This window comes from Genypterus blacodes, unplaced genomic scaffold (genome assembly GCF_046128005.1).
Source record: "Genypterus blacodes isolate CSIRO-AG114 ecotype Tasmania unplaced genomic scaffold, CSIRO-AGI_Gbla_v1 ptg000039l_1, whole genome shotgun sequence".
Classification (NCBI taxonomy): Eukaryota; Metazoa; Chordata; class Actinopteri; order Ophidiiformes; family Ophidiidae; genus Genypterus; species Genypterus blacodes.
In genome coordinates, this window is record NW_027466852.1 from 5,550,401 (window position 1) to 5,573,890 (window position 23,490).

The 23,490-nt window shown below is 42.2% G+C and overlaps 4 protein-coding genes across 7 annotated transcripts; 2 read left to right on the forward strand and 2 right to left on the reverse strand.

The window, feature by feature from the left end:
- The first annotated feature begins 1,543 nt into the window (after positions 1-1,543).
- Positions 1,544-12,739, forward strand: vav1 (vav guanine nucleotide exchange factor 1). 3 transcript variants are annotated; one of them, XM_076148196.1, is made up of 29 exons: positions 1,547-1,722; positions 2,041-2,144; positions 2,279-2,395; positions 3,305-3,421; positions 4,427-4,485; positions 4,651-4,716; positions 5,187-5,295; positions 6,045-6,140; positions 6,230-6,298; positions 6,451-6,554; positions 6,789-6,888; positions 7,032-7,127; positions 7,247-7,315; positions 7,630-7,716; positions 7,807-7,892; positions 7,990-8,125; positions 8,289-8,398; positions 8,907-9,008; positions 9,086-9,180; positions 9,274-9,296; positions 9,425-9,461; positions 10,138-10,274; positions 10,696-10,761; positions 11,412-11,443; positions 11,573-11,683; positions 11,790-11,877; positions 12,013-12,142; positions 12,251-12,402; positions 12,537-12,739. In XM_076148196.1, the coding sequence occupies exons 2-29, from the start codon at positions 2,058-2,060 to the stop codon at positions 12,588-12,590; spliced, it is 2,535 nt and encodes an 844-aa protein (XP_076004311.1). In that variant the 5' UTR covers positions 1,547-1,722; positions 2,041-2,057; the 3' UTR covers positions 12,591-12,739. The 3 variants fall into 3 exon arrangements, 1 of the variants encoding a protein (XP_076004311.1); XR_012961800.1 differs by lacking the exons at positions 11,573-11,683; positions 11,790-11,877; positions 12,013-12,142; positions 12,251-12,402; positions 12,537-12,739 and having other exon boundaries at positions 1,544-1,722; positions 10,696-11,013; positions 11,412-11,430; XR_012961799.1 differs by lacking the exons at positions 11,573-11,683; positions 11,790-11,877; positions 12,013-12,142; positions 12,251-12,402; positions 12,537-12,739 and having other exon boundaries at positions 1,544-1,722; positions 10,696-11,156; positions 11,412-11,427.
- LOC142997034 (ubiquitin-like protein 5) lies at positions 12,436-15,380 on the reverse strand. Of its 2 annotated transcripts, none has more exons than XM_076148201.1 (5): positions 15,009-15,380; positions 14,167-14,235; positions 13,913-13,996; positions 13,774-13,811; positions 12,436-13,048 (listed from the first exon to the last, which is right to left on the reverse strand). In XM_076148201.1, the coding sequence occupies exons 2-5, from the start codon at positions 14,220-14,222 to the stop codon at positions 13,005-13,007; spliced, it is 222 nt and encodes a 73-aa protein (XP_076004316.1). In that variant the 5' UTR covers positions 14,223-14,235; positions 15,009-15,380; the 3' UTR covers positions 12,436-13,004. The 2 variants fall into 2 exon arrangements, with proteins under 2 accessions (XP_076004316.1, XP_076004315.1); XM_076148200.1 differs by having other exon boundaries at positions 14,167-14,238; positions 15,009-15,280.
- Positions 15,381-15,667: 287 nt separating this feature from the next.
- On the reverse strand, positions 15,668-17,753 carry LOC142997033 (ubiquitin-like protein 5). Its single transcript, XM_076148199.1, has 5 exons — positions 17,669-17,753; positions 17,045-17,116; positions 16,835-16,918; positions 16,715-16,752; positions 15,668-16,430 (listed from the first exon to the last, which is right to left on the reverse strand). Exons 2-5 carry the CDS (start codon positions 17,098-17,100, stop codon positions 16,387-16,389), a joined length of 222 nt encoding a protein of 73 aa, XP_076004314.1. The 5' UTR covers positions 17,101-17,116; positions 17,669-17,753; the 3' UTR covers positions 15,668-16,386.
- Positions 17,754-17,856: 103 nt separating this feature from the next.
- pin1 (peptidylprolyl cis/trans isomerase, NIMA-interacting 1) lies at positions 17,857-22,868 on the forward strand. Its single transcript, XM_076148198.1, has 5 exons — positions 17,857-18,013; positions 18,456-18,538; positions 20,079-20,187; positions 20,287-20,397; positions 21,987-22,868. The coding sequence occupies exons 1-5, from the start codon at positions 17,956-17,958 to the stop codon at positions 22,094-22,096; spliced, it is 471 nt and encodes a 156-aa protein (XP_076004313.1). The 5' UTR covers positions 17,857-17,955; the 3' UTR covers positions 22,097-22,868.
- Positions 22,869-23,490: the final 622 nt, after the last annotated feature.

Here is a 23,490-nt window from a genome sequence, read left to right on the forward strand (position 1 = left end):
ACCATTATTCAACATTTTCCAACCATTAAATAACAAAGAAGAAGAAGACTCAGCAGTAAAGTGAACGGTACAGGCCCTATAGATGAGGCTCAGAGCAAGAAGAGGCCAGAAGCATCAGCCTTTCACAGAAAGACTTTATGACATTAACAATAATGCAGTTGTGTAGCCACAAAAACAGAGCTTACATTTCGGTTCAACCTTGATGCAGGAGTTTTAAAGATGTGGAAGATTGTGGAAAATGCTTTTATTATGGAAATACACACTAGGTTTTGCTGATTACGCCATAACCTATCCTTTCTTTCTTTCTTTCTTTTCTCCTATTATCATTTTAAGCATCCATATCAAATTTGCTGAATTAATTTTGAAATTGTTATTAGTTGTGGTTGGGAATTATCACTTTTGATTTGTCTTTCTCATCTACATCTCACCATAAGAAACAAACTCTTGTAAATGATTTAAGATCAAAGTAATAAGTAGATTCATCCATTATCAAAATAATTTACTGTAAGAGCCATGACATAGCAGTTTGGTGGCTGAAGATATGTTCAAAGTGCGTATATATGCAGATATATGAGTGAGTGCAGGTGTTCAGTGCCAGTGTACTGTTACTGACATGACCAGATATTCAAATTAATGACTCACGCTGGGGTCATAAAGGTTTTGTTTGTGAAGCTATATCCAAATGTGTTTCATTTGTTTACTGACAACTGTATCTAATTGTTAATAAAGCCCTGGTGTGTATTTGTTCTGCAGTATGACTGGGCTGTGTCAATGCTGAGACACATAGACAGACAAATACACAGTAAACTGAGAAGCTGGGAAAGATTTGGATCCCGGGCAGATACAGAGGTTTTAAAAAGGATTTCGCAACATTGCAAGTTGGAGCAAAAAGGTTGTGGGTTTGAAGCCCATTTTCTCTCCCTGATTCTCTCTCTTGATCAAGGCACTAGGCTGTAGACAAGGAGTTGGTCCTCGAATTCCTCACTTTGGCTGCCCACTGCTTTCATAGATACTTAAGACACAGGGGATGAATCTCTCTTCGAAGTGCAAGGTACTGAAAAAAGGAATAAATGAATGAATTATTATTATGTTAAAAGAAGACTTGGGGCTTGTTCAGCCATGGCAGAGTTATGGGCTGTAATTAGTGTCCTTCTAGTTAAAAATTTCAGTGTGCAGACTGAAACATTATACAGATTTATGTCTTATATGTTATACATACAAAACACACTCTGCTGTTCACCACATCTGAGCTTCTTTCTCTACCATTTGATTTCAACCTTCAAATTTAAAATCTATCCCAACGGGTTCATCTTCCAAGAATTGCAGTCGGCTCGGTCTGCCTGAGCCGTTTTGTGGCTGATTAAGCTCACACAAACATTTTTAATAGGTTAATCATTTCTAATGCTCTACTCTCATTCCTCTTGTTTGCACCAATTTTCACGCCTAGTTTCACACGTCCTGTAACGTTTTATGAACATAAACCACTCAGAGCAGCAGCACCAGCAGCCGCCGCAGCAGCAGCAGCAACTTTGTCTGTGTGATTGTGTGTATGTGAGCGTCAGAGGAAAAAGGAAGTTGCGGCATGAAGTTAAAAGCTTTTACCACAGTGCAGCTCTGCAGAACACCCACCACGGAAGAAGGGTAGAGCGAGCGTGTAAGGCTGACAATGAAAGAAGGACAGGGAGGCGAACGACAAGAAAGAAGACAACAGAGAAACTGAAGGTGAGATCAGATTTTAACACTCAACAATTTTGTTAATTAATATTCATTCATAGAACATTCAAAAACATTAAGTTCTACGGTTCACTTGGTGGAGTCCAGAGTGACTTATTTGACACTCTAACTCTTTCAATGAGGCCGTTTTGAGTAACGCTGCTGCATGACTACACACCGCTCTCACCTAAATCATTTGCTTTTGTGGTTTCACTCTTTGTAACTAATTTACCTCAAATTTACCAAGCATTTCCATATCCAGCTCCTCACAAAAAGGTCAAACTGCATTGTATTAAATCTATCTATCATCTATCTACGTTCATTGAGAAATCACAAACGTGCAGATGGAGCTGTGGCGGCAGTGTGCATCGTGGTTGATCGAGTGCCGGGTTCTTCCAGAGAACCATCGAGTCATTTGGGAGAGCTCACAGGTGAATACATGCAAAAACCAACACACACACACACTGGCTAGCACTCTCCTCGTATTTGGTATTCAGTTTAATCAGGGTGTGTGTGTGTGTGTGTGTGTGTGTGTGTGTGTGTGTGTGTGTTCGTGTTTTGCCAGGTGTGTGACCTGGCTCAAGCCCTGCGAGATGGGGTGCTGCTGTGCCAGTTGCTTAACAACCTTATGTCTCAGGCCGTCAACCTAAGAGAAATCAACCTTCGCCCACAGATGTCCCAGGTAGCACACATGCACACACACATTTTCCTGCTCCATTTCCATAGACACCACTAAGCAGCTCTCAGATAGGAAAATATGGTGATCTGTATCTGTCAGCAGCTGTGAGTGTGTGTATGAGGAGAACAACACGAGAGGCGGCACAAATGTAATGTGATCACAGATATGACACAGTGTCACGTGGTAGTGGCTGAAACTTCCTAAGGGAAGCTACCGGGGCTCACCATGATGTGGTAAGTGTCTTGTGCACTGCTGGCACGTGCATGGGTAATGCTGGGAAATCCCATGAGGTCAAGAGTGGTGAAGAAACATCCGGTAATCAGCTGAAGACTGGATGAGTCCCTGACACACAGTGATACACATACACAGTGTGTGTGTGTGTGTGTGTGTGTGTGTGTTCTGTGCAGCTGCTCCGGTTAATATTCACCTATGACAGTGTGGCGTTTAGTGCAGCAGTATCAGTCAGAGCTCAACATTTCCTCTTTTCTCAAATTAGGGTTCCGCATTTCCCACTGCTGAAAAGACAGAGAGACAGACTGACAGACAGAGAGAGAGAGAGACAGGGAGACAGAGAGAGGCAGAGAGAGAGAGAGAGAGAGAGAGAGAGAGAGAGAGAGACTCAGGAAGTTATTTAAAGCTGTACACATCTGACCACCATGGTATTCAGATTACATTGTGTTGCCTGTGGTGTTTTATGGTTTATATATAAGTCATAAATTTCTGCTCTCCATATTCCTTCATTTAGAATCATACCACATGGTCAGCGTGGCTCAACATCAGTTACAAACAACCCAAAGCGTGTTTTACACATTTGACACTTGGCATTGTCTATCAGAACACTGCTTTTGAATGCACTATGTTTCTTCCTCTTTTTCTTTGTGTGATGGTATTTGCGTGCATGTTTGTTTTTAGTTCCTTTGCCTGAAGAATATTCGGAAATTTCTGGGAGTTTGCCACGAGAAGTTTCATCTCAAGAAGAGTGAACTGTTCGAAGCCTTTGATCTCTTTGATGTACGAGACTTTGCTAAGGTATGGACCCCACAGTTGTTCCTCTCATAGCTATCAAGTGTGTGTATAGCGCACAGTTCATAACTGGTAGAAGTCAGAAGTGTGGTCAGGGTCCTCACTGCAGCTTGCAGACACCCACACTACCAGGAAGCAGCTTAGTGATTGCATAGGCTGACTGATCTCACAAATTCAACATTTTGCAACTCTCTTTCACTTTCGTTGCCATTGCACGAGAAGTAACAGGTTTTTTTTGTTTTGCGTTCAAAGTAAGAGGAAATGGCATTTAGGAGAACAGAATAAAACTAGCTGCCCATTTCACTTTACTGCTCCCAATCAGTAATCTGTTACAGTAAAATAAACACACCAGAGGAAGTGTGAGGAAGTGAGACAAATATTGCGCACTGGTAGCATAAGGGGCTTCAAATGAAAGCAGAACTCAGAAAAACATTGTGACAATGCACATTTTTCTCACTGACTAATGGGCTGAGAATGAACAGATCCTATTGTGTAAAACAAATCTGAGCTTTCATATAATTAGACTTATCATAACCATTCCTCCGACTTTGTTTTTCGTCTCTTCAAAAACATTTTCGTTTTTGTGTCGTGGAGGAAACCTTTGAAAGTGAGAGAGAAGGTTTCCAACAGGAGATAAAGAAGCTCAATCCATCTGTTTCATTGATCACTCAGATAAGGAACTCTTACATGTTCAGAAGTGTTTTCTCACTCAAAGTATGTGGTAAAAATGTCAAGATTCTTTTTCTTTTCTCTTGCAATAAAGTGTAAAAGGTCCAGATAGGTAACACACTCAGGCTGTTTCACTTGGAACTTAACATCACACACGTTTGATTCCATGATCAATAATCACTCTTGCTCTCTGATAAAAGCAGCTCTGTTTGAGTCTCTGTCTCTGTCTGCGCAATGTACCACAACTCTGTGTGTGTGTGTGTGTGTGTGTGTGTGTGTGTGTGTGTGTGTGTGTGTGTGTGTGTGTGTGTGTGTGTATGTGTGTGTGTATGTGTGTGGCAGGTCATACATACCCTGTCCATCTTGTCCCATTCTTCCATTGCGACACAAAGAGGATTCCAGTAAGTTCTGTTCCAGAATTAATTCATTAATATATTGTTTTGTTATGTGTTTCTGAGCAATTCACAAACTGTTTGGGTGTCACAGAACTCATACATGACGGTGTGCGGCATGTTAGTCGCAACATAACACACACTTGATCATAATATTTGTGTTATTCACTTCAGGGCATTTCCACTGGAAGGATCCTCACCAGATGATGAAATCTACAGCGGCTTGTCTGATCAGATAGAGTGAGTGTGTGTCTCTGTCTGGTAACGTGATCAGACATAATATTTGATATCAGATGAGGAGGAGAGGCATGTTCTTGTTTATACATTTCAAAGAAAAATGACAAAATTTTGGGGGGAATTTGATCAATGCAATAACAAGATCATTTGACCCATAATCAAAATGACACACACATTATCAAAGACAATTTATGGTAAGGCTATTAATATGATGTTATATGAATATATATATATACATGCACACACACACACACACTTGTATATACAAAAATATTCTGGCAATGTGCGTGTGGCTTATGAGCTGAAACCTTCTCTAGAGAGACCAGAATAATAGCTGATGCTTACTTAAAATGATAACAGCAATATTCAAATGACAGAGGTCATATCTTAGTCAGAAAACCTGCGCTGAAGCACACTAAGACAATGATGCTGATAATAACATTGTTTTGCATTGTGTGTGTGTGTTTTGTCAGTGACACAGTGGATGAGGATGAGGACTTGTATGAGTGCGTGGAGGATGAGGAGAATGAAGGAGATGAGATATATGAAGACTTGATGAGACAAGATGAACAAGTCGAAACTGTGAGTGGGGTCGCACACATACACACCTAAATAGTTCAACCAAAACAGGGGGTTTGAGTTGGTGAAGGAGTATCGTTTGCAGCCACTTTCTTTACATACCTTCTTCTGGATGACACAGCTTTTTTTGTGGAGACGAGAGTTTTCTCACTTATGTTTGTAAACCCAAATCCATTTGTTCTTCTACTCTGCTGGGCTGGAGAAGAACCTCACAACACTCTTATACATCACCATCATCTTCTATCATTTTCCAGGAATGTCATTTAGCAGATATCCTACACAGAGATGCATGTGAGAAAAAATGTGTGCTAAATTTAGATTTAAGGAGTTAAGCAGCGGACACTGCATATCCAGAAACCGCGAAAAAAATTATTATCTAGCAACAGTAAAGAATTTAAGAGCTTTTGCTGGAAGTTTGGATGGAAAAGACGAACACAAGCTTGGAGTTCACAGAAAGGCAAGGAAAGGAGCTGAAATAGACAGTGAACTCTATTCTGTGTGTGGTTAAGGTCAAGTAAAAATACAGAATACTACAAACTGTGTCCTTAATACTTAAATAACTGATACTGTTTGCAATATATATCAATGTGTGTGTGTGTGTGTGTGTGTACTTCATTGCTTGATCAAATTCATCCTGAAGAAAACAAAGACCAATGTGTGTTAGATTCAGATCTTTCTGGTCACTAATCGATCTGGACAATTAATACCACTGGATACTGATTATATTTGTGTGTGTGTGTGTGTGTATACAGCAGCAGAAAACTGGGATAGACAAAAGAGAGTGCTGCCTGCAGGAGATCAGACAGACGGAGGAGAAATACTCTGATACACTGGAATCAATATTACAGGTACAACACACCAACACACCCATATATGAACAAAGACACACACGTCATTGCTTGTACACACATTTAGAGATGCTTTCTCCTGTGTGCAGCACTTCATGAGGCCTCTTCAGAAGTTCCTCCAGTCTCAGGACATTGAGAATATCTTCATCAACGTTGAGGTATGAAAGGAGGCACAGCTTTACAACTGGTCATGCATGCTGTTCTTCCCTTTGTTTACTCTGTGTGTGTGTGTGTGTGTGTGTGTGTGTGTGTGTGTGTGTGTGTGTGTGTGTGTGTGTGTGTGTGTATGTGTGTTGGTGCGCATGTGTAGGAGTTGGCTGAGACCCATCGCAATCTGTTGGAGGAGCTCCGTTGCTCCATTCTAAACAATAAAGCCGGGAATCTTCACCAGGTCTTCTTGAAGTACAAGGAGAGGTAACCAATAACCACACTCATAAATATAAGGAATATCTAACCAAGCTTACCTGATGCGTCTCCCCTCCAGAACAGAAACTGTTGGGCGGACATGTCAATGTACTGTCAATGTCTCCATCAGAGTGCGTTTTCGCCTACAGTGCTGTCCTGAGGCTTCTGATTTGATGCATCAATACAATGTTGTTCTCTCTCTCTCTCTCTCTCTCTCTCTCTCTCTCTCTGTCTCTCTCTCAGGCTATTACTCTACGGTCGTTACTGTAGTCAAGTGGAAACAGCAACCAAACACCTGGACAAGCTTTCCACTACCAGGGAGGACATTAGGATGAAGCTGGAGGTGAGGGGGAAGATGCAGGGACGGAAGGGGTTTTACTGCTGTATTTATTTCAGATGTCTTACACTCCTCTCTCTCTCTCTCTCTCTCTCTCTCTCTCTCTCTCTCTCTCTCTCTCTCTCTCTCTCTCTCTCTCTCTCTCTCAGGAGTGTTCTAAGAGGGCCAATAGTGGGCGTTTTTCTCTTCGAGATTTGCTCATGGTCCCAATGCAGAGGGTCCTTAAATATCATCTGCTGTTACAGGTTTGTGTGTGTGTGTGTGTGTGTGTGTGTGTGTGTGTGTGTGTGTAGATCCATTTTTGATCCATTTTTGATATTTGATCCATTTTTATGTTACTAAACTGGTTCATTTGTGTGCGCAGGAGCTAATGAAGCACACCACAGACGCTACAGACAAGGAAAACCTTCGCACAGCTCTCGATGCTATGAGAGTAAGTGTGTGTGTGCACGTGTGGATGATATTTAAATGTCTTTCATCTGCTTTTATTATTACCTCTGCCAAATAGGATGTTCCTATTTGTTCGTCAGTGTGTTAGTTGGCAGGATTTTACATAAACTATGACAAATCACATTTAGCTGGAACGTTTGGCTATGGACGAGGAGCAAGCGATCACTCTTTGGTGCAGGTGCGGCCTCCATGTGGCCATTTATAGAGTTTTGGCTCACAGAGGCCTGTGCATTGGCAGGGGAAGGTGTTCTCTGATTTCTGTTTATTAGCTCCTCTCTCTCTGTCTGGTGTTGCCAGGACCTGGCGCAGTGTGTGAATGAGGTGAAGCGAGACAATGAGATCATCAAACAGATCACCACCTTCCAGTTGTCCATAGAGAACATGGTGAGGTCACAGCCTTTACATTGGATCCGTTTCTCTATGATGTTTATTCTGTCGGTTATGTGGTCATCCTCACTCTGCTTTGCTCGGTAGACCCAGTCTCTCGCGCTGTACGGTCGACCCAAAATCGACGGAGAGATGAAGATCTGCAGCTTAGAGAAAAAGTCTAAACAAGACAGGTGTGTGTGTGTGTGTGTGGTGTTTGTCTGCCTGTCTTATTTTGGTAATGTTACACGCCATTTTTAACCCTTGTTTGTGTGTGTTTTTCTGTGTCAGGTATGCATTCCTCTTTGATAAGGCCATGTTTGTATGTAAGAAGAAGAGTGGGGAGACTTTTGAACTAAAGGAGATCGTTGATCTTCAGCACTACCAGTTACGAGATGAAACTGCAGGCGAGAAGGAAAACAAGAAAGTAATCAGCTTTTCCTTTCCTCACTCATTCCACTTTTCTTATAAGACAAGGTTCAAACTATGTATGCCTCTCTCTCTGGGTGTGTGTGTGTGTGTGTGTGTGTGTGTGCGTGTGTGTGTGTGTGTGTGTGTATGTATGTGTGTGTGTGTGTGTGTGTGTGCAGTGGTCCCATGTGTTCCTGCTGCTGGACTGCTATGGGAAATCTGGGTATGATCTGTTCTTCAAAACCAGAGAACTAAAAAAGAAATGGATGGAACAGTTTGAAATGGCACAGTAAGTGAGCGCACACACGCGCACACACACACACACACACACACACACACACACACACACACACATCTCCTACTTGAGAACAGATTGGATGAGAATCAACAAAAGAGAACAAACCTAATCATGGACATTTTTTATGACTAATGTCCTCAAATAAGATTTCCAAACTATTTGAAATGTTGTAAGGCAAAAGAAAGTGATATCATCATCATCGCTGGAGAAAGAAGGAACTGTGTAAATTCGATTTGTCCAGGCCGGTCTTCACCTGCAGGAAGTTTAGTTGCAGTTTCACTGTTTACTCATCTCTGGAGCAAATACATCTGTCTACATTTGTCAAATGTAATGCTTCGGTTTAAGTGCAGAGTGTCACTTTCTGTCCAGTGTCAACTGTCGAAACTCTCTTTTATATTCCAGGCTTAATTCCATGACAAAACTCACTAACTCACAAACACGGTTCTGCAAATGCTCAGTTCAACCGTATGGTCACGAGAATTGTTCTTCATGGTTACAGGTCAAATATGTGTCCAGAAAACTCCACAGCCAACAACCATGACTTCCAGATGCACTGCTTTGAGGAGACCACCTGCTGCAAGGCCTGCTCTATGCTCTTAAGGTATTTGTGTAAACTTAACCCCTCTCAGATCCACTCAGTTTGTTCACTGAAGCTAAAGACCCCCCCCCCTTCTGCAGAGGGATATTTTTCCAGGGCTATCGCTGCACTCGCTGTAGAATGGCTGCACATAAAGAGTGTCTAGGCAGAGTCCCTGTCTGTGGACGAAACTCAGGTACGTATAAGCCTGCACGTGTGTGTGTGTGTGGGGGTATGTGAGGTTATGATTACTTCTGATTGAGCTTCGTCTTTGTAATTCAAATTTCAGATCACTCTGGCACCATGAAGAAGGTAAGCCTTCCTTTATCATCCGCCCGAGGCAACACTGCTTTAATTACTCCTGAAAAGAATACATTTTGACAGCGTATGAGACAGCTGTGCTCTAACCTACAGTCATTTTGTCATTTCTCCCCCCGTAGAATAAGACTCACAGGTCCTCTCAGCATGTCAGCCTTGGTAAGAAATTCAGACTTTAATCTAAAATATTCATTTGAATGAATTCTCGGTAACAGGGTTTTGAGTTAACTTTTTATGCGCTCCTGAAACCTCAATGATCAGCATAAACAAAAACCCTGATGATTAAGCAGACTTGTAGATTCCTGAAATAAACACCATAAACCACACTGTCCACTGAGTGACAACGAGAAATAGCTTAAAATAACGGTTTACCGCATATACTTTCTGTATATGTGGTAAACAGCACTTGCAGCCAGTTATTCAAAGCAAAAGTTTCCCCATCATGCATTGCATACACGGTACAGCAAGTGAGTTCTATCGGTTTATTGAGTCGGTTGCTTTCTCAATGCAAACAAACTGTTCCGTGGAGTAGTTGCAAGCTCGAATCGGTTGATTTAGTCCGGACTTGAGTGCGATTGCGGTGTTGACACAGACCACAACCAACCGCTCTAGGGGGGTAAATGCTCCAAACAAGCCAGGTCTGAATACAGCCTTAAACTTAATAAGAGAGTGTGAGGTTTGTGGTTCTTTATTGGCCTTTGAATGGTCCAGATTTATTACTTCATGTCAGGTGATCTCGGTTGAACAAGAAATATGCATTCAATGTAAAAGTAGAGTTCATTTTATCAAATAAAATGTGAAAACCAACTCTTTTCCTTCCTTCGTGCCCTTTCAGGACTTCCTAAAATGGAGGTGAACCAAGACTATTATGGCTTGCCGCCGCCCCCTGTAGGCTTTGGCCAACCACTGCACCTCTCCAGAGGCAATATCATTGAGCTGAGCCGGGCTGAAGCTGACCTGCCGTGGTGGGAGGTAAATCTGAACGAACACACACACACACACACACACACACACACACACACACACACACACACACACACACGCTCTTGAAAGTGGAGCTGGTCTTGCATGCAGTATTGTTTTGTTGTTTCCTTTCCTTGTCAGTATATTGTGTGATAAACTTTAAATATTTAAAAACAGCTGGCCACCACTACACTCAAAGTAATGAAGGCAACCTGCTTTGTTTGTGATCGATTGCTAGTCTGAAGCAGGTTTCACACTGAACTGAAATGAGTGAATACCAGAATCTGCCCAGAAGGTTTATAGTTTAATTTAGAGAAAGGCTCCAGGAACGTTAAGTGTACAGAGTTTGTAGTAAAGATGACTCATAAATTTGAAATGTGTAAGGACTGCTTGGCCAGCCTTGTGATTTGTTGCGGTATGCGTCACTCAGGGCAGAAACCTGACGACCGGTCAGATAGGATGGTTCCCCTGCAACAAAGTTCACCCCTACAGCTCTGTGAGTACGACCCGAACTCCTTCACGGGAAACTACACATAACACAAGTACATTCACACAACGTTCGGCATGAGTAAGACTGCTAGACTTACTAAGTGTATATGTATGCCTTTTTAATTGCACATTGACAGAAATGTTTTGCTATGCCACTTATTAAATGATATCCTTCTTATTTAGGTAATCTAGGAAATTGGGTATTTTTGGGGGATAATGGAACTGTCCAGCCCTGTCTGTGTTGTGAGTCCCACACAGTGTAAGCACCACTTAGATCCGATACTCTTCATCCACAATGTATGATCAAAACAAATTCAAAAGGTCGATAGCTGCACAACTGGAGTCAACTGGATCAACTGTGTCACAAGCCAGTGGAATCAGACACACTTAGCTCTGTCCAAGGTGATAGAATGTGGAAACTGCCAGAAAAATGACAGAAAACACCTGGCCTAACCTACTCCATGTCAGCATGTATAAGACCTTGAGTGGGTTCGTGCAGGTGTTTCCTCAGCAGGCTCTGGAAAGTACACATATCACATAATGATATACATTTGGTGTATTGGCTTGTTATCTGTGTCAGGATGTGAAAACCACCAGTAACCACCTGACCACAGATTTAACATATAAGCATCTCTGTGTGCTCTCATGCTTCCTCAGAGGCCAACCCCTGACCTGACAGGCTTCCACTGGTAAGTACCCTCAGAAATTACATATTTTCACCTCACCACACCACTGGTAACCTCAGGATATTGTCGCTTCCTGAACTGTCACTAAATTGCCACAAATTTAAACAAAAGGTTCTGTCTCTGCTCTTTAAGGTTTGCGGGGACCATGGATCGCACTGCTGCCAAAAACCTCCTCGTGTCCCGGTCTGATGGAACCTTCCTCGTCCGGCAGAAGGACGGCGGCGAATTTGCCATTAGCATCAAGTGAGGCTCCCATCCATTCATCCGGAACAGCATGGCTCCATTTTGTGTGGAAATTCAAGTATGTGGGGGTAGTGGGGTATCTGAATACATCTTTCATTTCTTTCAGATTCAACATGGACATCAGACACATTAGGATCACCTCTGCTGAAGGCCTTTACCGCATCAACGACAAGAAAGCATTCAAGGGTTTGATTGTACGTCCTCCCATCCAAAACAAAACTTGTATCGCTGACCACAGAAAACACTTGACTGTAGATTTTACCCAATTTTGTAGCAGGCGTTCTACTCTCCCTCCAACTCTCCCTTTCCTTGTCTGTCTCCTCTGTTAGGAATTGATTCAGTTTTACCAGAAGAACTCACTGAAGGAGTATTTCAAGGAGGTGGACACCACACTGCATACTCCCTATAAGCAGCCAGAGCAAAGCGACACACCTAATAACACCCCAAATACCACACCAGGTAGAAGTCTTGTTGGCCTCTTACACACAGAGATGAGATGACACAACGTTTAAAGGAGATGATGCGACTGTTTCTGACTCATGTTGCAATGTGTGCGCCTTCCGACAGGGGGCAGCGTGCGGTCTTTTGGTGTGGCGAGGGCCAGGTACGACTTCTCGGCCAGGGACCGCTCTGAACTGTCACTGCGGGAAGGAGACACCATCAAGATCCTCTCCCAGAAAGGTCACAGCGGTTGGTGGAAAGGAGAAGTGTATGGACGGGTGAGAAATATGAAAAGTCATAGCACTGCAAAGTTAGAAGGCCACAACTTTATTTATCATTTCCAGTTACAGTTTTTGCTTGTTTTTAAACCGCAAATAAATAAATGCAGTGTGTGGTGCTCCTGCGTTTCCAGGTGGGGTTATTCCCGGCAAACTATGTGGAGGAGGATAACTCCGATTACTGCTGACCTGTCCACAGAGGAGACGTGTAGGCCTCTATGTGTAGGAGCCTGTTTGCATTAATCCATGTGCACATGTGCTGTGTGTGAGTGAGAGAGGGCCGATGCTATGATCTAATGTCTAGCGATGTGAATAAAACTAATTTGTTTAACTGATATTGTGTGTCACCTGTGGTAATGTGATAGGTTAGGAGAACACATTTCGGACTAACATTTTGGGATATTTACCCGTTAGATCATACAATTTTATCTCCAAATTTATTTAATGGAACAATCTTACAATCTCAGGGAAAATCCAAATTGAACAAATCACTTTTTCTGCACATATGCAGCCTGTGACATTGCTGAATTTTCAGAGGTCACAAGACAAAAAAAAGCTTGTGTGTGTGTGTGCGTAGCATCTATTTGCAGTCATCTTGTGAGCTACTGGTAGTACAGCTCCAGGTTCATCCCGTCATGGATCTCATCTACAGAGCTCATGGTTAAGTAGAACAGCATTGTGATATTACATTTATGTGTACGTCCCCAAAACACACATAAACCCTCATTCATTTCACTGAATCAGAAATGATCCTTGTTGATTTCTGATCATTTAGAAATAATTCAAATGGTGAAAACACAATCCACGCAGGTTTATAATGCATTATTACACAATGTACTCTTTCCGCAAAGGGACCCCCAGGTCAACGCTGTAAAATTGTAACATTGTAACAACACGGACAGATTAAAATCCTTCAGCAAAAGTAAAACCACCCACTTTGATATGCTTTTCTTAAAAACTACAAATACAGAACATGAAGCCTATGGACACCTGATCTGACAGAAGCCCCCCTCACTGCAGAGAAAACTGTCAATGTTCGCCCGAATCCAAACCAGGCCAGGATCCCCTAGAGCTTCTACTCTTTCCAGCACTGTCTCGCACGGTCCGACCGGATGTTGTTTGAGAGAGCTACGAGGCATGACATCATGCTCAACTTTGGTAACAATTTCAACAGGACGATTTGGAGCACAAATGCATCGGTTCATGGGAGCTAAATGACTCCTGGGGAATGTTATTGATTTACAAGTACAAGAATTCATGAGCTTTTTGTATTTCTGTGATGTGATGTAGAGAGTTATGAGCATAAAACAAGCAAAAGAAATACAGAAGAGATTTAAAATGACTGCAAAATCAAAATGTTTTAAAGGATACAGTCACCCAAGGTCACGTGGTCCTTAAATGTGTTGTACCTGCACAGAAAAAGAGTTAAATTGATCGTGTTGAACAGATAACAGCCTCAAACATTCCCTGAGGTTACTGAAAAAATACATATTCAGGAGGTGTAACTTACCATTTCTTCAATACGAGCTTGTCAGACCGAGTTCCTGTTTGAGCAGCGATAAGCTTCTTCAGATCTAAGATGGTATCCTCAGAGCTGAAGCACCACGTTAAGGAACAGGCAGTAGGATGTGCTTATATTTAACTTTGAACTAATTCACTGAATTCACTTATCAGCACAAATCAATCAATCAGACACACTCTGCTCAAGCTTCACCCCAGGTCATACACACATTTGACAGAACACACAGCTTTAGTGAAGGATACTTACACTTGACCCGGACTTTCTTGCCCAGGCGATCGTTGCATATCACCTCAATCATCTTTAATTTGTGGCTGCTGAGGCAAAACGGAAACAAGGCAGATAAGAGCGACGTGCATTTGCTGAATCAAGTCACAAGGGTGTAAATGATGGTGAAGTTGGTTTCTGATTCACGGCCGAAAGAAAAATATTAAGCTGTGGACTGAAGGCATTTCAGGGCACATCCAAGAAGGAAACACAACATTAACCCAACGATCCCCAGGAGCACCTCAGGTTCCCCTCAGGAAGAACTGCTTTGGGGACCGATATGACACATATGGAAGTATACAAGGCAAGGGGCATTTTTGAGGAAGTCAAATAATTCCTTTGGGTGTTTTGCACATCACTGTCGCTCAGTGGTCAGAATTTACTTATTTAAGTTCAAATGGAACAAAAAAGACAGTTATATAAAATAATGGTAACTAAAATAATGGTCTTCTAGTTTGGGACCTGGAGTACATTTGTTCAATTGTGAAAGTAGAAAGTGGAACAAATGGAGATTAAGGGGTTAAACGTAGCCAACTTCAGGCTCAAACTTTTTCAGCCTTGTTTATAATCTGACGGACCAGTACTCCCTTACACCAGAAGTGAGTTTACTGCCCCGTGTTTTCCATTTATGCAGAATATACGCATGGATCGTTCATGATCGGATTAAGTAAGTGGGGCTGCTTAGCTAATATTAGCTAGCATCATGTTTAATGTTACAGTAAGACAATCCTGGAGAGCGCAGGCAGCACGTCAACCAGCTGAAACGTCATCATGTTGATGTTACGGTTTAACAGTGTAAAGTTAAATGCAACATTCCCACCTGAAATTTTAAAATAGAACGCAATGATCCCCCGTCTGGCGATGTGCGACCTGTTTCCTGTAAACTGCTTCAGCTGTTGTGCGCCAGTCAAATTGACACAATTGACTGACAATCCGGAAACAGTGAGACAAACACGCTCGTGCGTAATGGGTGCTTGTAGTTTACTTAGCTTAACAGCTAGCAACACCTGCGTCGTGGTTTCCAGTGAACCCACGGCGGAGGAAAGCTGCTGTTACAGCCGACCAGGTGAGAGCTATCCAGGTGCTGCGGGTGTGTTGGCATGAATGTGACGTTTGGCCGCTTCGTGGTCGCCGCACTGCCGGGTCTGTTACTACCTGGCTGCTGTTGCCTGCTGGCTGGGCCCTGTAGTCACTGTGGGCGCGCGCCTCACCTGTGGACCAGCCTGCGAGGGGGATGACGCGCGTGTTCTACAGCGGCAGGAATATGTTGTGACACGCGCCGTCCGGCAGGGGGCAGTGTGCGGTCTTTTGGTGTGGCGAGCTCCAGGTATGACTTCTCAGCCATGGACCGCTCTGAACTGTCACTGCGGGAAGGAGACGTCATCAAAAGTCCTCTCCCGGAAGAAAGGTCACGGCGGTTGGTGGAAAGGAGAAGTTTATGGACGGGTGAGAAATAGGAAAAGCCACAGCACTGCAAAATTGGAGGCCAAAACTTTATTTATCATTTCCAGTTAACAGTTTTTTGCTTGTTTTAACTGTAAACAAATGCAGGGTGGGGACAGACCTCTGCATAGCAGTGTACACACTTAACTGATATTGTGCGTCATCTGCCATAATGGGATAGGTTAGGAGAAAACATTTCTGACAAACATTTTGGGATATTGTCCTAGGTATTAGTTTTAACCCCCGATTTATTCAATGAAACAATGTTAAAATCCCAGGGAAAATCTCAATTGAACTGATCGCTATTCCTGCACATAGGCAGCCAGTGAGTTTGTGTGTCCCAGCTCATAAATGATGATGACTTTACATTAGAGATTACATGGATATTTTTCACATTAAAACATCACAAACCAAATCTCCTTCAAAATAAATCAAAAGCTTGCAGGAAAAAACAAACACATACATCAAGAACCAGCACTCATCCTTGTAGGTATATAAATATCAGGTTTACTTCCAAAACATCTTAAAAAAAGTATTGAATATCACCAAATCTGTCAAGCCATAGTATGAGAGCTAATACTTAACAGCCAATGTGATCTGAAAAGTTGAGGTAATGTCTGCTATTTTCTGCTCTGTGGATTGAAAGACTGAAATACTGAATGTGTATATCAGTCATTAGTCATTGTGTTCGATCCTGCTTGTTTGCCATAAGCTGCGTGTGTGTGTGTGGCATCTATTTGCAGTCATCTTGTGAGCTACTGGTAGTACAGCTCCAGGTTCATCCCGTCATGGATCTCATCTACAGAGCTCATGGTTAAGTAGAACAGCATTGTAACAGTCAGCGTCCCCGTTATACGCATAGTCCCTCATTAGTTTGACGTCACCAGTTGTTTTCTGATCATTTAAAACAATAATTCAGCACCGTAGTGGGAACACAATCAAACTTAACTAAATTCAATACGCAAGAGGGTTTAGTACCTACAATTATCTAGTGAAGTGCTCTATGAAACTACCAATCAACCCAATAGTCATAATAGATCTGCTGACAGTGATGGAGCAGTTTAAAACTTGTTTCAAGGATACAGTCACCCAGAGTCACGTGGTCCTTGAATATGGTGTACCTGCACAGACAAAGAGTTAAATTGATTGTGTTGAACACTCTGAGGTGACTGGGAAAGTACATATCCAGGAGGTGTAACTTACCATTTCTTCAACACGAGCTTCTCACACCGGGTTCCTGTTTGAGCAGCGATTAGTTTCTTCAGATCTAGGATGGTATCCTCAGAGCTGAAGCACCAAGTTAAGGAACGGGCAGTTGGATGTGCTCATATTTAACTCCAGACACACTCTGCTTTAACTTCACCCCAGGTCATACACACATTTGACAGAACAAACTGCTTTAGTAAAGGATACTTACACTTCACCCGGACTTTCTTGCCCAGGCGATCATTACATACCACCTCGATCATCTTTAATTTGTGGCTCCTGAGACAAAACGGAAACAAGGCAGATAAGAGAGACGTGTGTGTTGTATAATTAGATAAGTTTATATTGTTAGATAATAATTTACAAATTCGAGTACAACCAAAGAGTCTGTGAGGGATATAAAAATAGACAAACGAAATGTTAAAACTACTCCGTCGCCATGGTAACTAATGCTCCACGGCAAACACAGTTAAGCTTGCAAATAAATAAAGCCTGATATACGAATAAAGAAACCTTCATCTATTTGTGAAAACCAAAAGGACCAATGGGAAAGCGACTGCTCAGGCTACACTGATCTTTAACGACACCAAATGTGGATTTACTGCCGCGATTTTCCCATTTATGCAGAACATAGGCAAAGATTGTTTACGGTCAGATTATATCAGCCTGGCTGTTTGGCTAGTATTAGCTAGCATAACTTTTAACGTTACAATAAGACAATCCTGGAGAGCACAGGCGGCACACAGGTCAACCAGCTGAAACAGACTGTGTTGATGATGTTAATCCTTGTTTTAAAGTTTAACAGTGTAAATTTAAATGCAACATTCCCACCTGAAATTTTGCAACAGAACGAACTAGTCCCCGTCTGGCGGCGTGTGGCGCGTTAACCGTAAAGTGCATCGGTTGGTGCCTACCAATCAAATTGTCACATATTTGATTGACAGTCGACATTCACCAGTAAACTAGAAGGCCCAACAGTTGGAGGCGGACGTTAATCTGAAATCAAACCATACCGTAAATAGACTGCAAAGTGTCGTAATTTGCCTAGCTGCAGACCAGGCTGTCATACGGTAGCTACGTTGAAATTAAATTTATAAACGCTGCTGTGGAATCAAATAATGGCAGACGAGGAGAAGCTACCCTCAGGATGGGAGAAACGAATGAGCCGCTCTTCAGGTAGTGAGAGACACACACTGAGACAAACACGCTTGCTGGCTAATGGTTGCTTGTAGTCAACTTAGCTTAACAGCTAGCAACACAAGCGTCGCGGTTTGATGTGAAGCCGCGGCGGAGGGACGCTGCTGTCAGAGTCGCTGTGAGCTGAATGAAGGCTGATCAGGTGCTGCGGGAGGGGGTTTGCATGAATTTGACGTTTGGCTGTGAGTTTAGCTGTATTGTGGTCGCTGCACTGCTGATCTATTCAAACCTGGCTGCTGCTGGGCCCTGTATGACGTCACTCTGCGGGGATGACGCGGTCGTGTGCCGCTCCTACAATCCTCACACACACACACACACACACGCAGATGGTTTTCCAGATAAATAAATAAATAACAATTTGCGCTTTTTTTTTTAAAGTCTCCCTTCTACGGTGTCACAGTGTCTCCTTCTGTGTTTGCAGGCAATGTGTACTACTTCAACCACATCACCAATGCCAGCCAGTGGGAGCGACCAGTGGGAGATGGTCGTGGAGAGCCAGATAAGGTTTGTGTGTGTGTGTTTTTCCTTTTTCTGTGGCTCAAGTTGATACAGATCAGTGTATAGCTGCTGGTGGGATTCTTTTACACATGCACACACAGTCATGCCCCTGATCACGCCGCATAATCCTTGCTCCCTCTTGCATTCGTCGGGATGCTGCATCTCTGCTTCATGGGTAGAAACGTTTAAATGTAAGATTCAGTTGTGAGTTCTGAAAAGCCCTTTATAGTTTAGGCCAATCTCATCCTTTATCAAAGAGAATATCATTTACACTCTGTTTCGTTTGTTTTGACCACAAGAGGCTAAATTCACTCTCTGATTAAACAGCAGCTAGAATGGAATCATTTGCTTTTTAAAATACAAGAGGCATTTTGGTTAACATAACTAACATAACTAACTGACTTAGCTTGATGTTTCATGAATCATAGCGATCCTGTTTAGTCATAACAATGATTACACATACACATTATTATAGTTTTAAAGTCACCCCTGAAGTGTAGCACATGTGAGCAACCTCATTGTGTTGTAAAACTGCTTATCTCGTTTTTGATGTTTACATTTTGACTCAAAATAAGGATTAATTTGTCTATTCGTTATACTTGCCTGTGGCTATACTGGCATCACTACGACATACATTCATTCTAACCTAAAGAAAACGCTTGTACAAAGCCATATTTAGCCAAGTGTACATTAGCAAAAGATCATTTATTTCTGAAATCTTGAAGTGTGCAAAATGCGAGGAGTCGTGCTACCACAACTCCTCCCACTCAACAACATTGAGAGATGACAGTTGAGGAAACGGGGCTGTTGTTTTGGCCTCAAAGATTGCATCAGCAGTCGATTAACAGATTCCTATCTGGATGTAATCATCAAACATCAATTATACATTCTGCTGGTCCCTGTCTCTGATAATCAAGCTTAAATAGATACTGCAATGTTATGCATGTACATACACAAATTATCCCCAAAAAAAGCCAGCCTCTTCTAACTTTTAGTTTCAGTTTACATACTGTATAGGTCACCTACATCATTTGATTGGCATTGGATTGGAACGTGGAAGTAGGAAGTGTGTTGTGTTTTCCAGTAAGAACCACCTACGTGTGTGTGTGTGTGTGTGTGTGTGTGTGTGTGTGTGTGTGTGTGTGTGTGTGTGTGTGTGTGTGTGTGTGTGTGTGTGTGTGTGTGTGTGTGTGTGTGTGTGTGTGTGTGTGTGTGTGTGTGTGTGTGACACTGAGACACAAGGCAAGATGCTTCTATGCAGACCCTAAAACGATTAATATAAAAATATGACGAGCAATAGTTTGGTAAAATAGTGTAGCTCAATACAGCTGCATGCGTCCTTTGATTGCTGCTTTTTGACCAATCACATGTGTGCTAAAACAGAAGCAGAGACTTGAAAATGGAAGCGTTTAAAGATGAATGGACACAGAAATATGCAAGAGCAAAATTTCATCCTAACTGGACGATCCAGTTTCTTGCCTCCCCTTTGTTTTGATTCTTGACTGTTTTGCCAGTAGTTAAATAGCTTTACATTTCTCTGTTCCAGGTTGGCTGTTCTCACCTCCTGGTGAAGCACAATCAGTCACGGCGTCCATCTTCCTGGCGGGATCAAAACATCACACGCACCAAAGACGAGGCCCTGGAACTAATCCAGAGTAAGCAGTGATGGATGGATGGATGGATGGATGGATGGAGGATGTGATGGCATGGTGGCTGACCATTTTAACAAATTTTTCCTCTGCTTTGTGTTTTAGAGTACATAGAACAGATCAAGTCTGGACAGGAGAAGTTTGAGACTTTGGCCTCTCAGTTCAGTGACTGCAGCTCTGCTAAGAACGGTGGAGACTTGGGGTTGTTTGGCAGAGGTGTGGAGACAAACAGAAATAATAACAAACACACACACGCATCACATCACTGAAGCTATGTAGAACACTCAGCGGTAATCACAATTAAGTTGAAGCATTGTTTGCTGCTCTTTACATGGGTCATCTTATTTGTAGTGACACGGCCTTCAAGCCGCTTCTAAATCCTTGTAATCACTGGTCAAGAGTGAGATGGTTTCTGCTGCAGCGTCTTAATGTTTCAGCAATATAAAATCGAAGGAAACAGGGTTTTCTAATGTCTGAAACCAGTGATATACTGGAGTCCAGGAAGGAGGCCCAGGTCTCGACTTACAAACACTCTGACAATCTAGAAGCGAACATTGTCTACTGCCAAAATCTACAGGATGAGTCAGGCAGCAGAGCATCAGCGTGGAAGAAGGTCACTGAGGGCCAAACACTGAATGACATGCACCCACTGAAGAATTCACACCTGCTGTCACTTTCCTCATCTGCTATGGAGACGTTTGTTTTCTTATATCATCACATCAACCTACAAATAAGCTTTGACCAGTTCCTGATTGGACTCACTGTCCTAACAACTATTACAAAGGTGTGTTCACAGATGTGTGCCAGCATTGTCGATTGTCATTTGAGACAATTGTCTTTTTATTAGTGAGCCAAAAGGAAGTGGCTCACAACTTAATACAATAAGCCTCTAAGTAAGCCACTAGTGAGCCACAAGGAAGGAGTTCACCAGTGGCTTACTGGGATAAGGTTGCAGCAGTAGTTAACAACTCGGTAACAAAACCCAACCAAACAACTTTCCCCCTGGAGTGGTTAGACAAACTCAGCACTGTTATTACACAGAAACCCAGCAGAACCCTAGCTTTTTCCTCCGGAAAGGGAGAAATGCTATTTAAAGGGTTGGTGAATACCCTAACCTGCAGAGGAGCATGTGTTTCTTCAACTGACCTGAACATAAGAGAAGTATCAAACATGCATACAGATTACAGCTGCTTCATAATTGAATAATGTAAGATGCATAGATTCAAATAAGGTACATTTTTGTTGAGTGGGAGGTGAACGTTAGAGAAAGGTACTTAAACATGTGAATGTGATTTCATGGGCCGCCACATAATGAGACTAGGATCATTAGCCTCATATACTGATCTGATCAGGAGTAACAAATCAATGTTACGTGCTACTATGTGGGATGGGTGGAGTGATGAGGTGACTGAGTGTCTCCCTGGTAGAACTAACTAGACGCTTTCATTACTTTCCTTATCTGCTATGGAGACGTTTCTTTTCCCAATGTTAATGTCATGTTAGCTTACAGGAGCACATTTGACTAGACTCACTGTCTTAACCAAAATTACAAAGGTGTTCTCACAGAATTGTGCCAGCATTCTACATGTCTGACTCAGTAGTGGCTTACTAAAACAAGGCTCTTTGTTTTTAGTAGTTGATATTCAATCATTTGTAGTCACTAAGTTGGTTGCCAGCCACATAACTAACAACACAACCAATGATAAATACCTGAAATTTCATTCATCTCCTGTCAGTCAACCGTGGGAATGAAAGTGCCAACTATTCTCCTGTTTTGAGTGTTTTTCCTTTGTCTGATGTTGTAGGTCAAATGCAGAAACCCTTTGAAGACGCCTCCTTTGCTCTGAAAGTAGGGGACATGAGTGGACCTGTTTTTACCGACTCCGGAGTGCACATCATCCTACGTACTGGTTGAAGGAAGGACGGCACATGATGTCTTTGTCCCGCTGTCCCCTGACTCCTTTTCTCTTGCACACAAACAAACACACAATGCAACACAACCCGTTTTGTGTTTTAATCAAGAATACCCCCACCCCCATCCAGTAATCAAAGCTTACAGCCTCAGTCACATCATTGAAGTACAGGTGTTTGGTTGCAACTTCCATCGGCTGTATTTATAAATAATGTCATTACAGTGAAGATTGTGGAACTTTACAGATTTTCCCAATATAACCTCAAACTTGTAATAACCACAGCAATGCTGTTGTATAAAACACAAGTGCCTGTGACTGTAGAAATGGAAACTTTCATGTCGTGCAGGATCACAAGAGCTTGTGTTTTTGTATGTGCACGTGTCTTCAAATGGACCATTTATTGTAAATTCTCCTGTAACTTCCTCCATGTTTGCTGCATGTGTGCCAATGCTGCACCTCTGTCTGTACCATTGCTTCAGATTTACACATTTCCAGACTTCACAATGCACTCAAGCCTTCGGACACCCCAGCAGATGGAGAAAACCCACTGCTTATACTGATTCCCAGTATAAACATTCAGCTTTGATAATTTCTCTCTCGATAACTGACTAAGTGGCCAGTTATCTACTTTGCAGAGAGAAAGGTGATTATGGCGCTGTATAACTGACAGTACCAATCTATTCATGTCTTTCAAAGCACCAAGGGTCAAACAAACTTTCCTAAGTGTGTGTGTTTTGGAGCTGCTTCCATCAATAAAATTTCATTTTTTTGTAAGGCTCGTTTTGCTTATTTCGTTGCATGTTGAATTGCAGCTATAAGTACTCTGCGTTGAACAGACAATAACTGAATTTTGAGCTGTCATCTTCACATCAATGGGAAATATGAATGAATTTGGCAGAGAAGGGAACAAAAGTACCAATAATCCTGTTCTCTATTAGATGGACGCAAACTTATGATAATTGTTGAGTTTTTTTACTCCCTGATCTTAGTGCTGGTAGAGAACAACTGAATTAATTGTTTTGGTTTAAACATTGTCTAATTAAAAGGCTTGAGTTAACAAAGTTTTAAGTTAGATACAACCTGTGGCCCTCTGTTGTAGGAAAATTGTATAATAGCAAAGATATCAGTGCTTCAAACTCTGTAAATGCAATGATTAGCACATGCCACTATGGAGTTCCCAGGATCTTATGTTTAAACATTCAATGCAAAGCTGCTCCGAGATATACAATTCACTATATTTAGTACTTCTGACTGATATTAAGAATTCAATAATGGCAGTACGCTTCTGCATATGTTCACACACAGACTTCCAGATTAGCGCAGGGTCTATGGTTTCTCTCAGCCTTTGCACCTGTCTTGGGCTGTGTTCCTGGAATCATACTCTGTGAGCAACTTT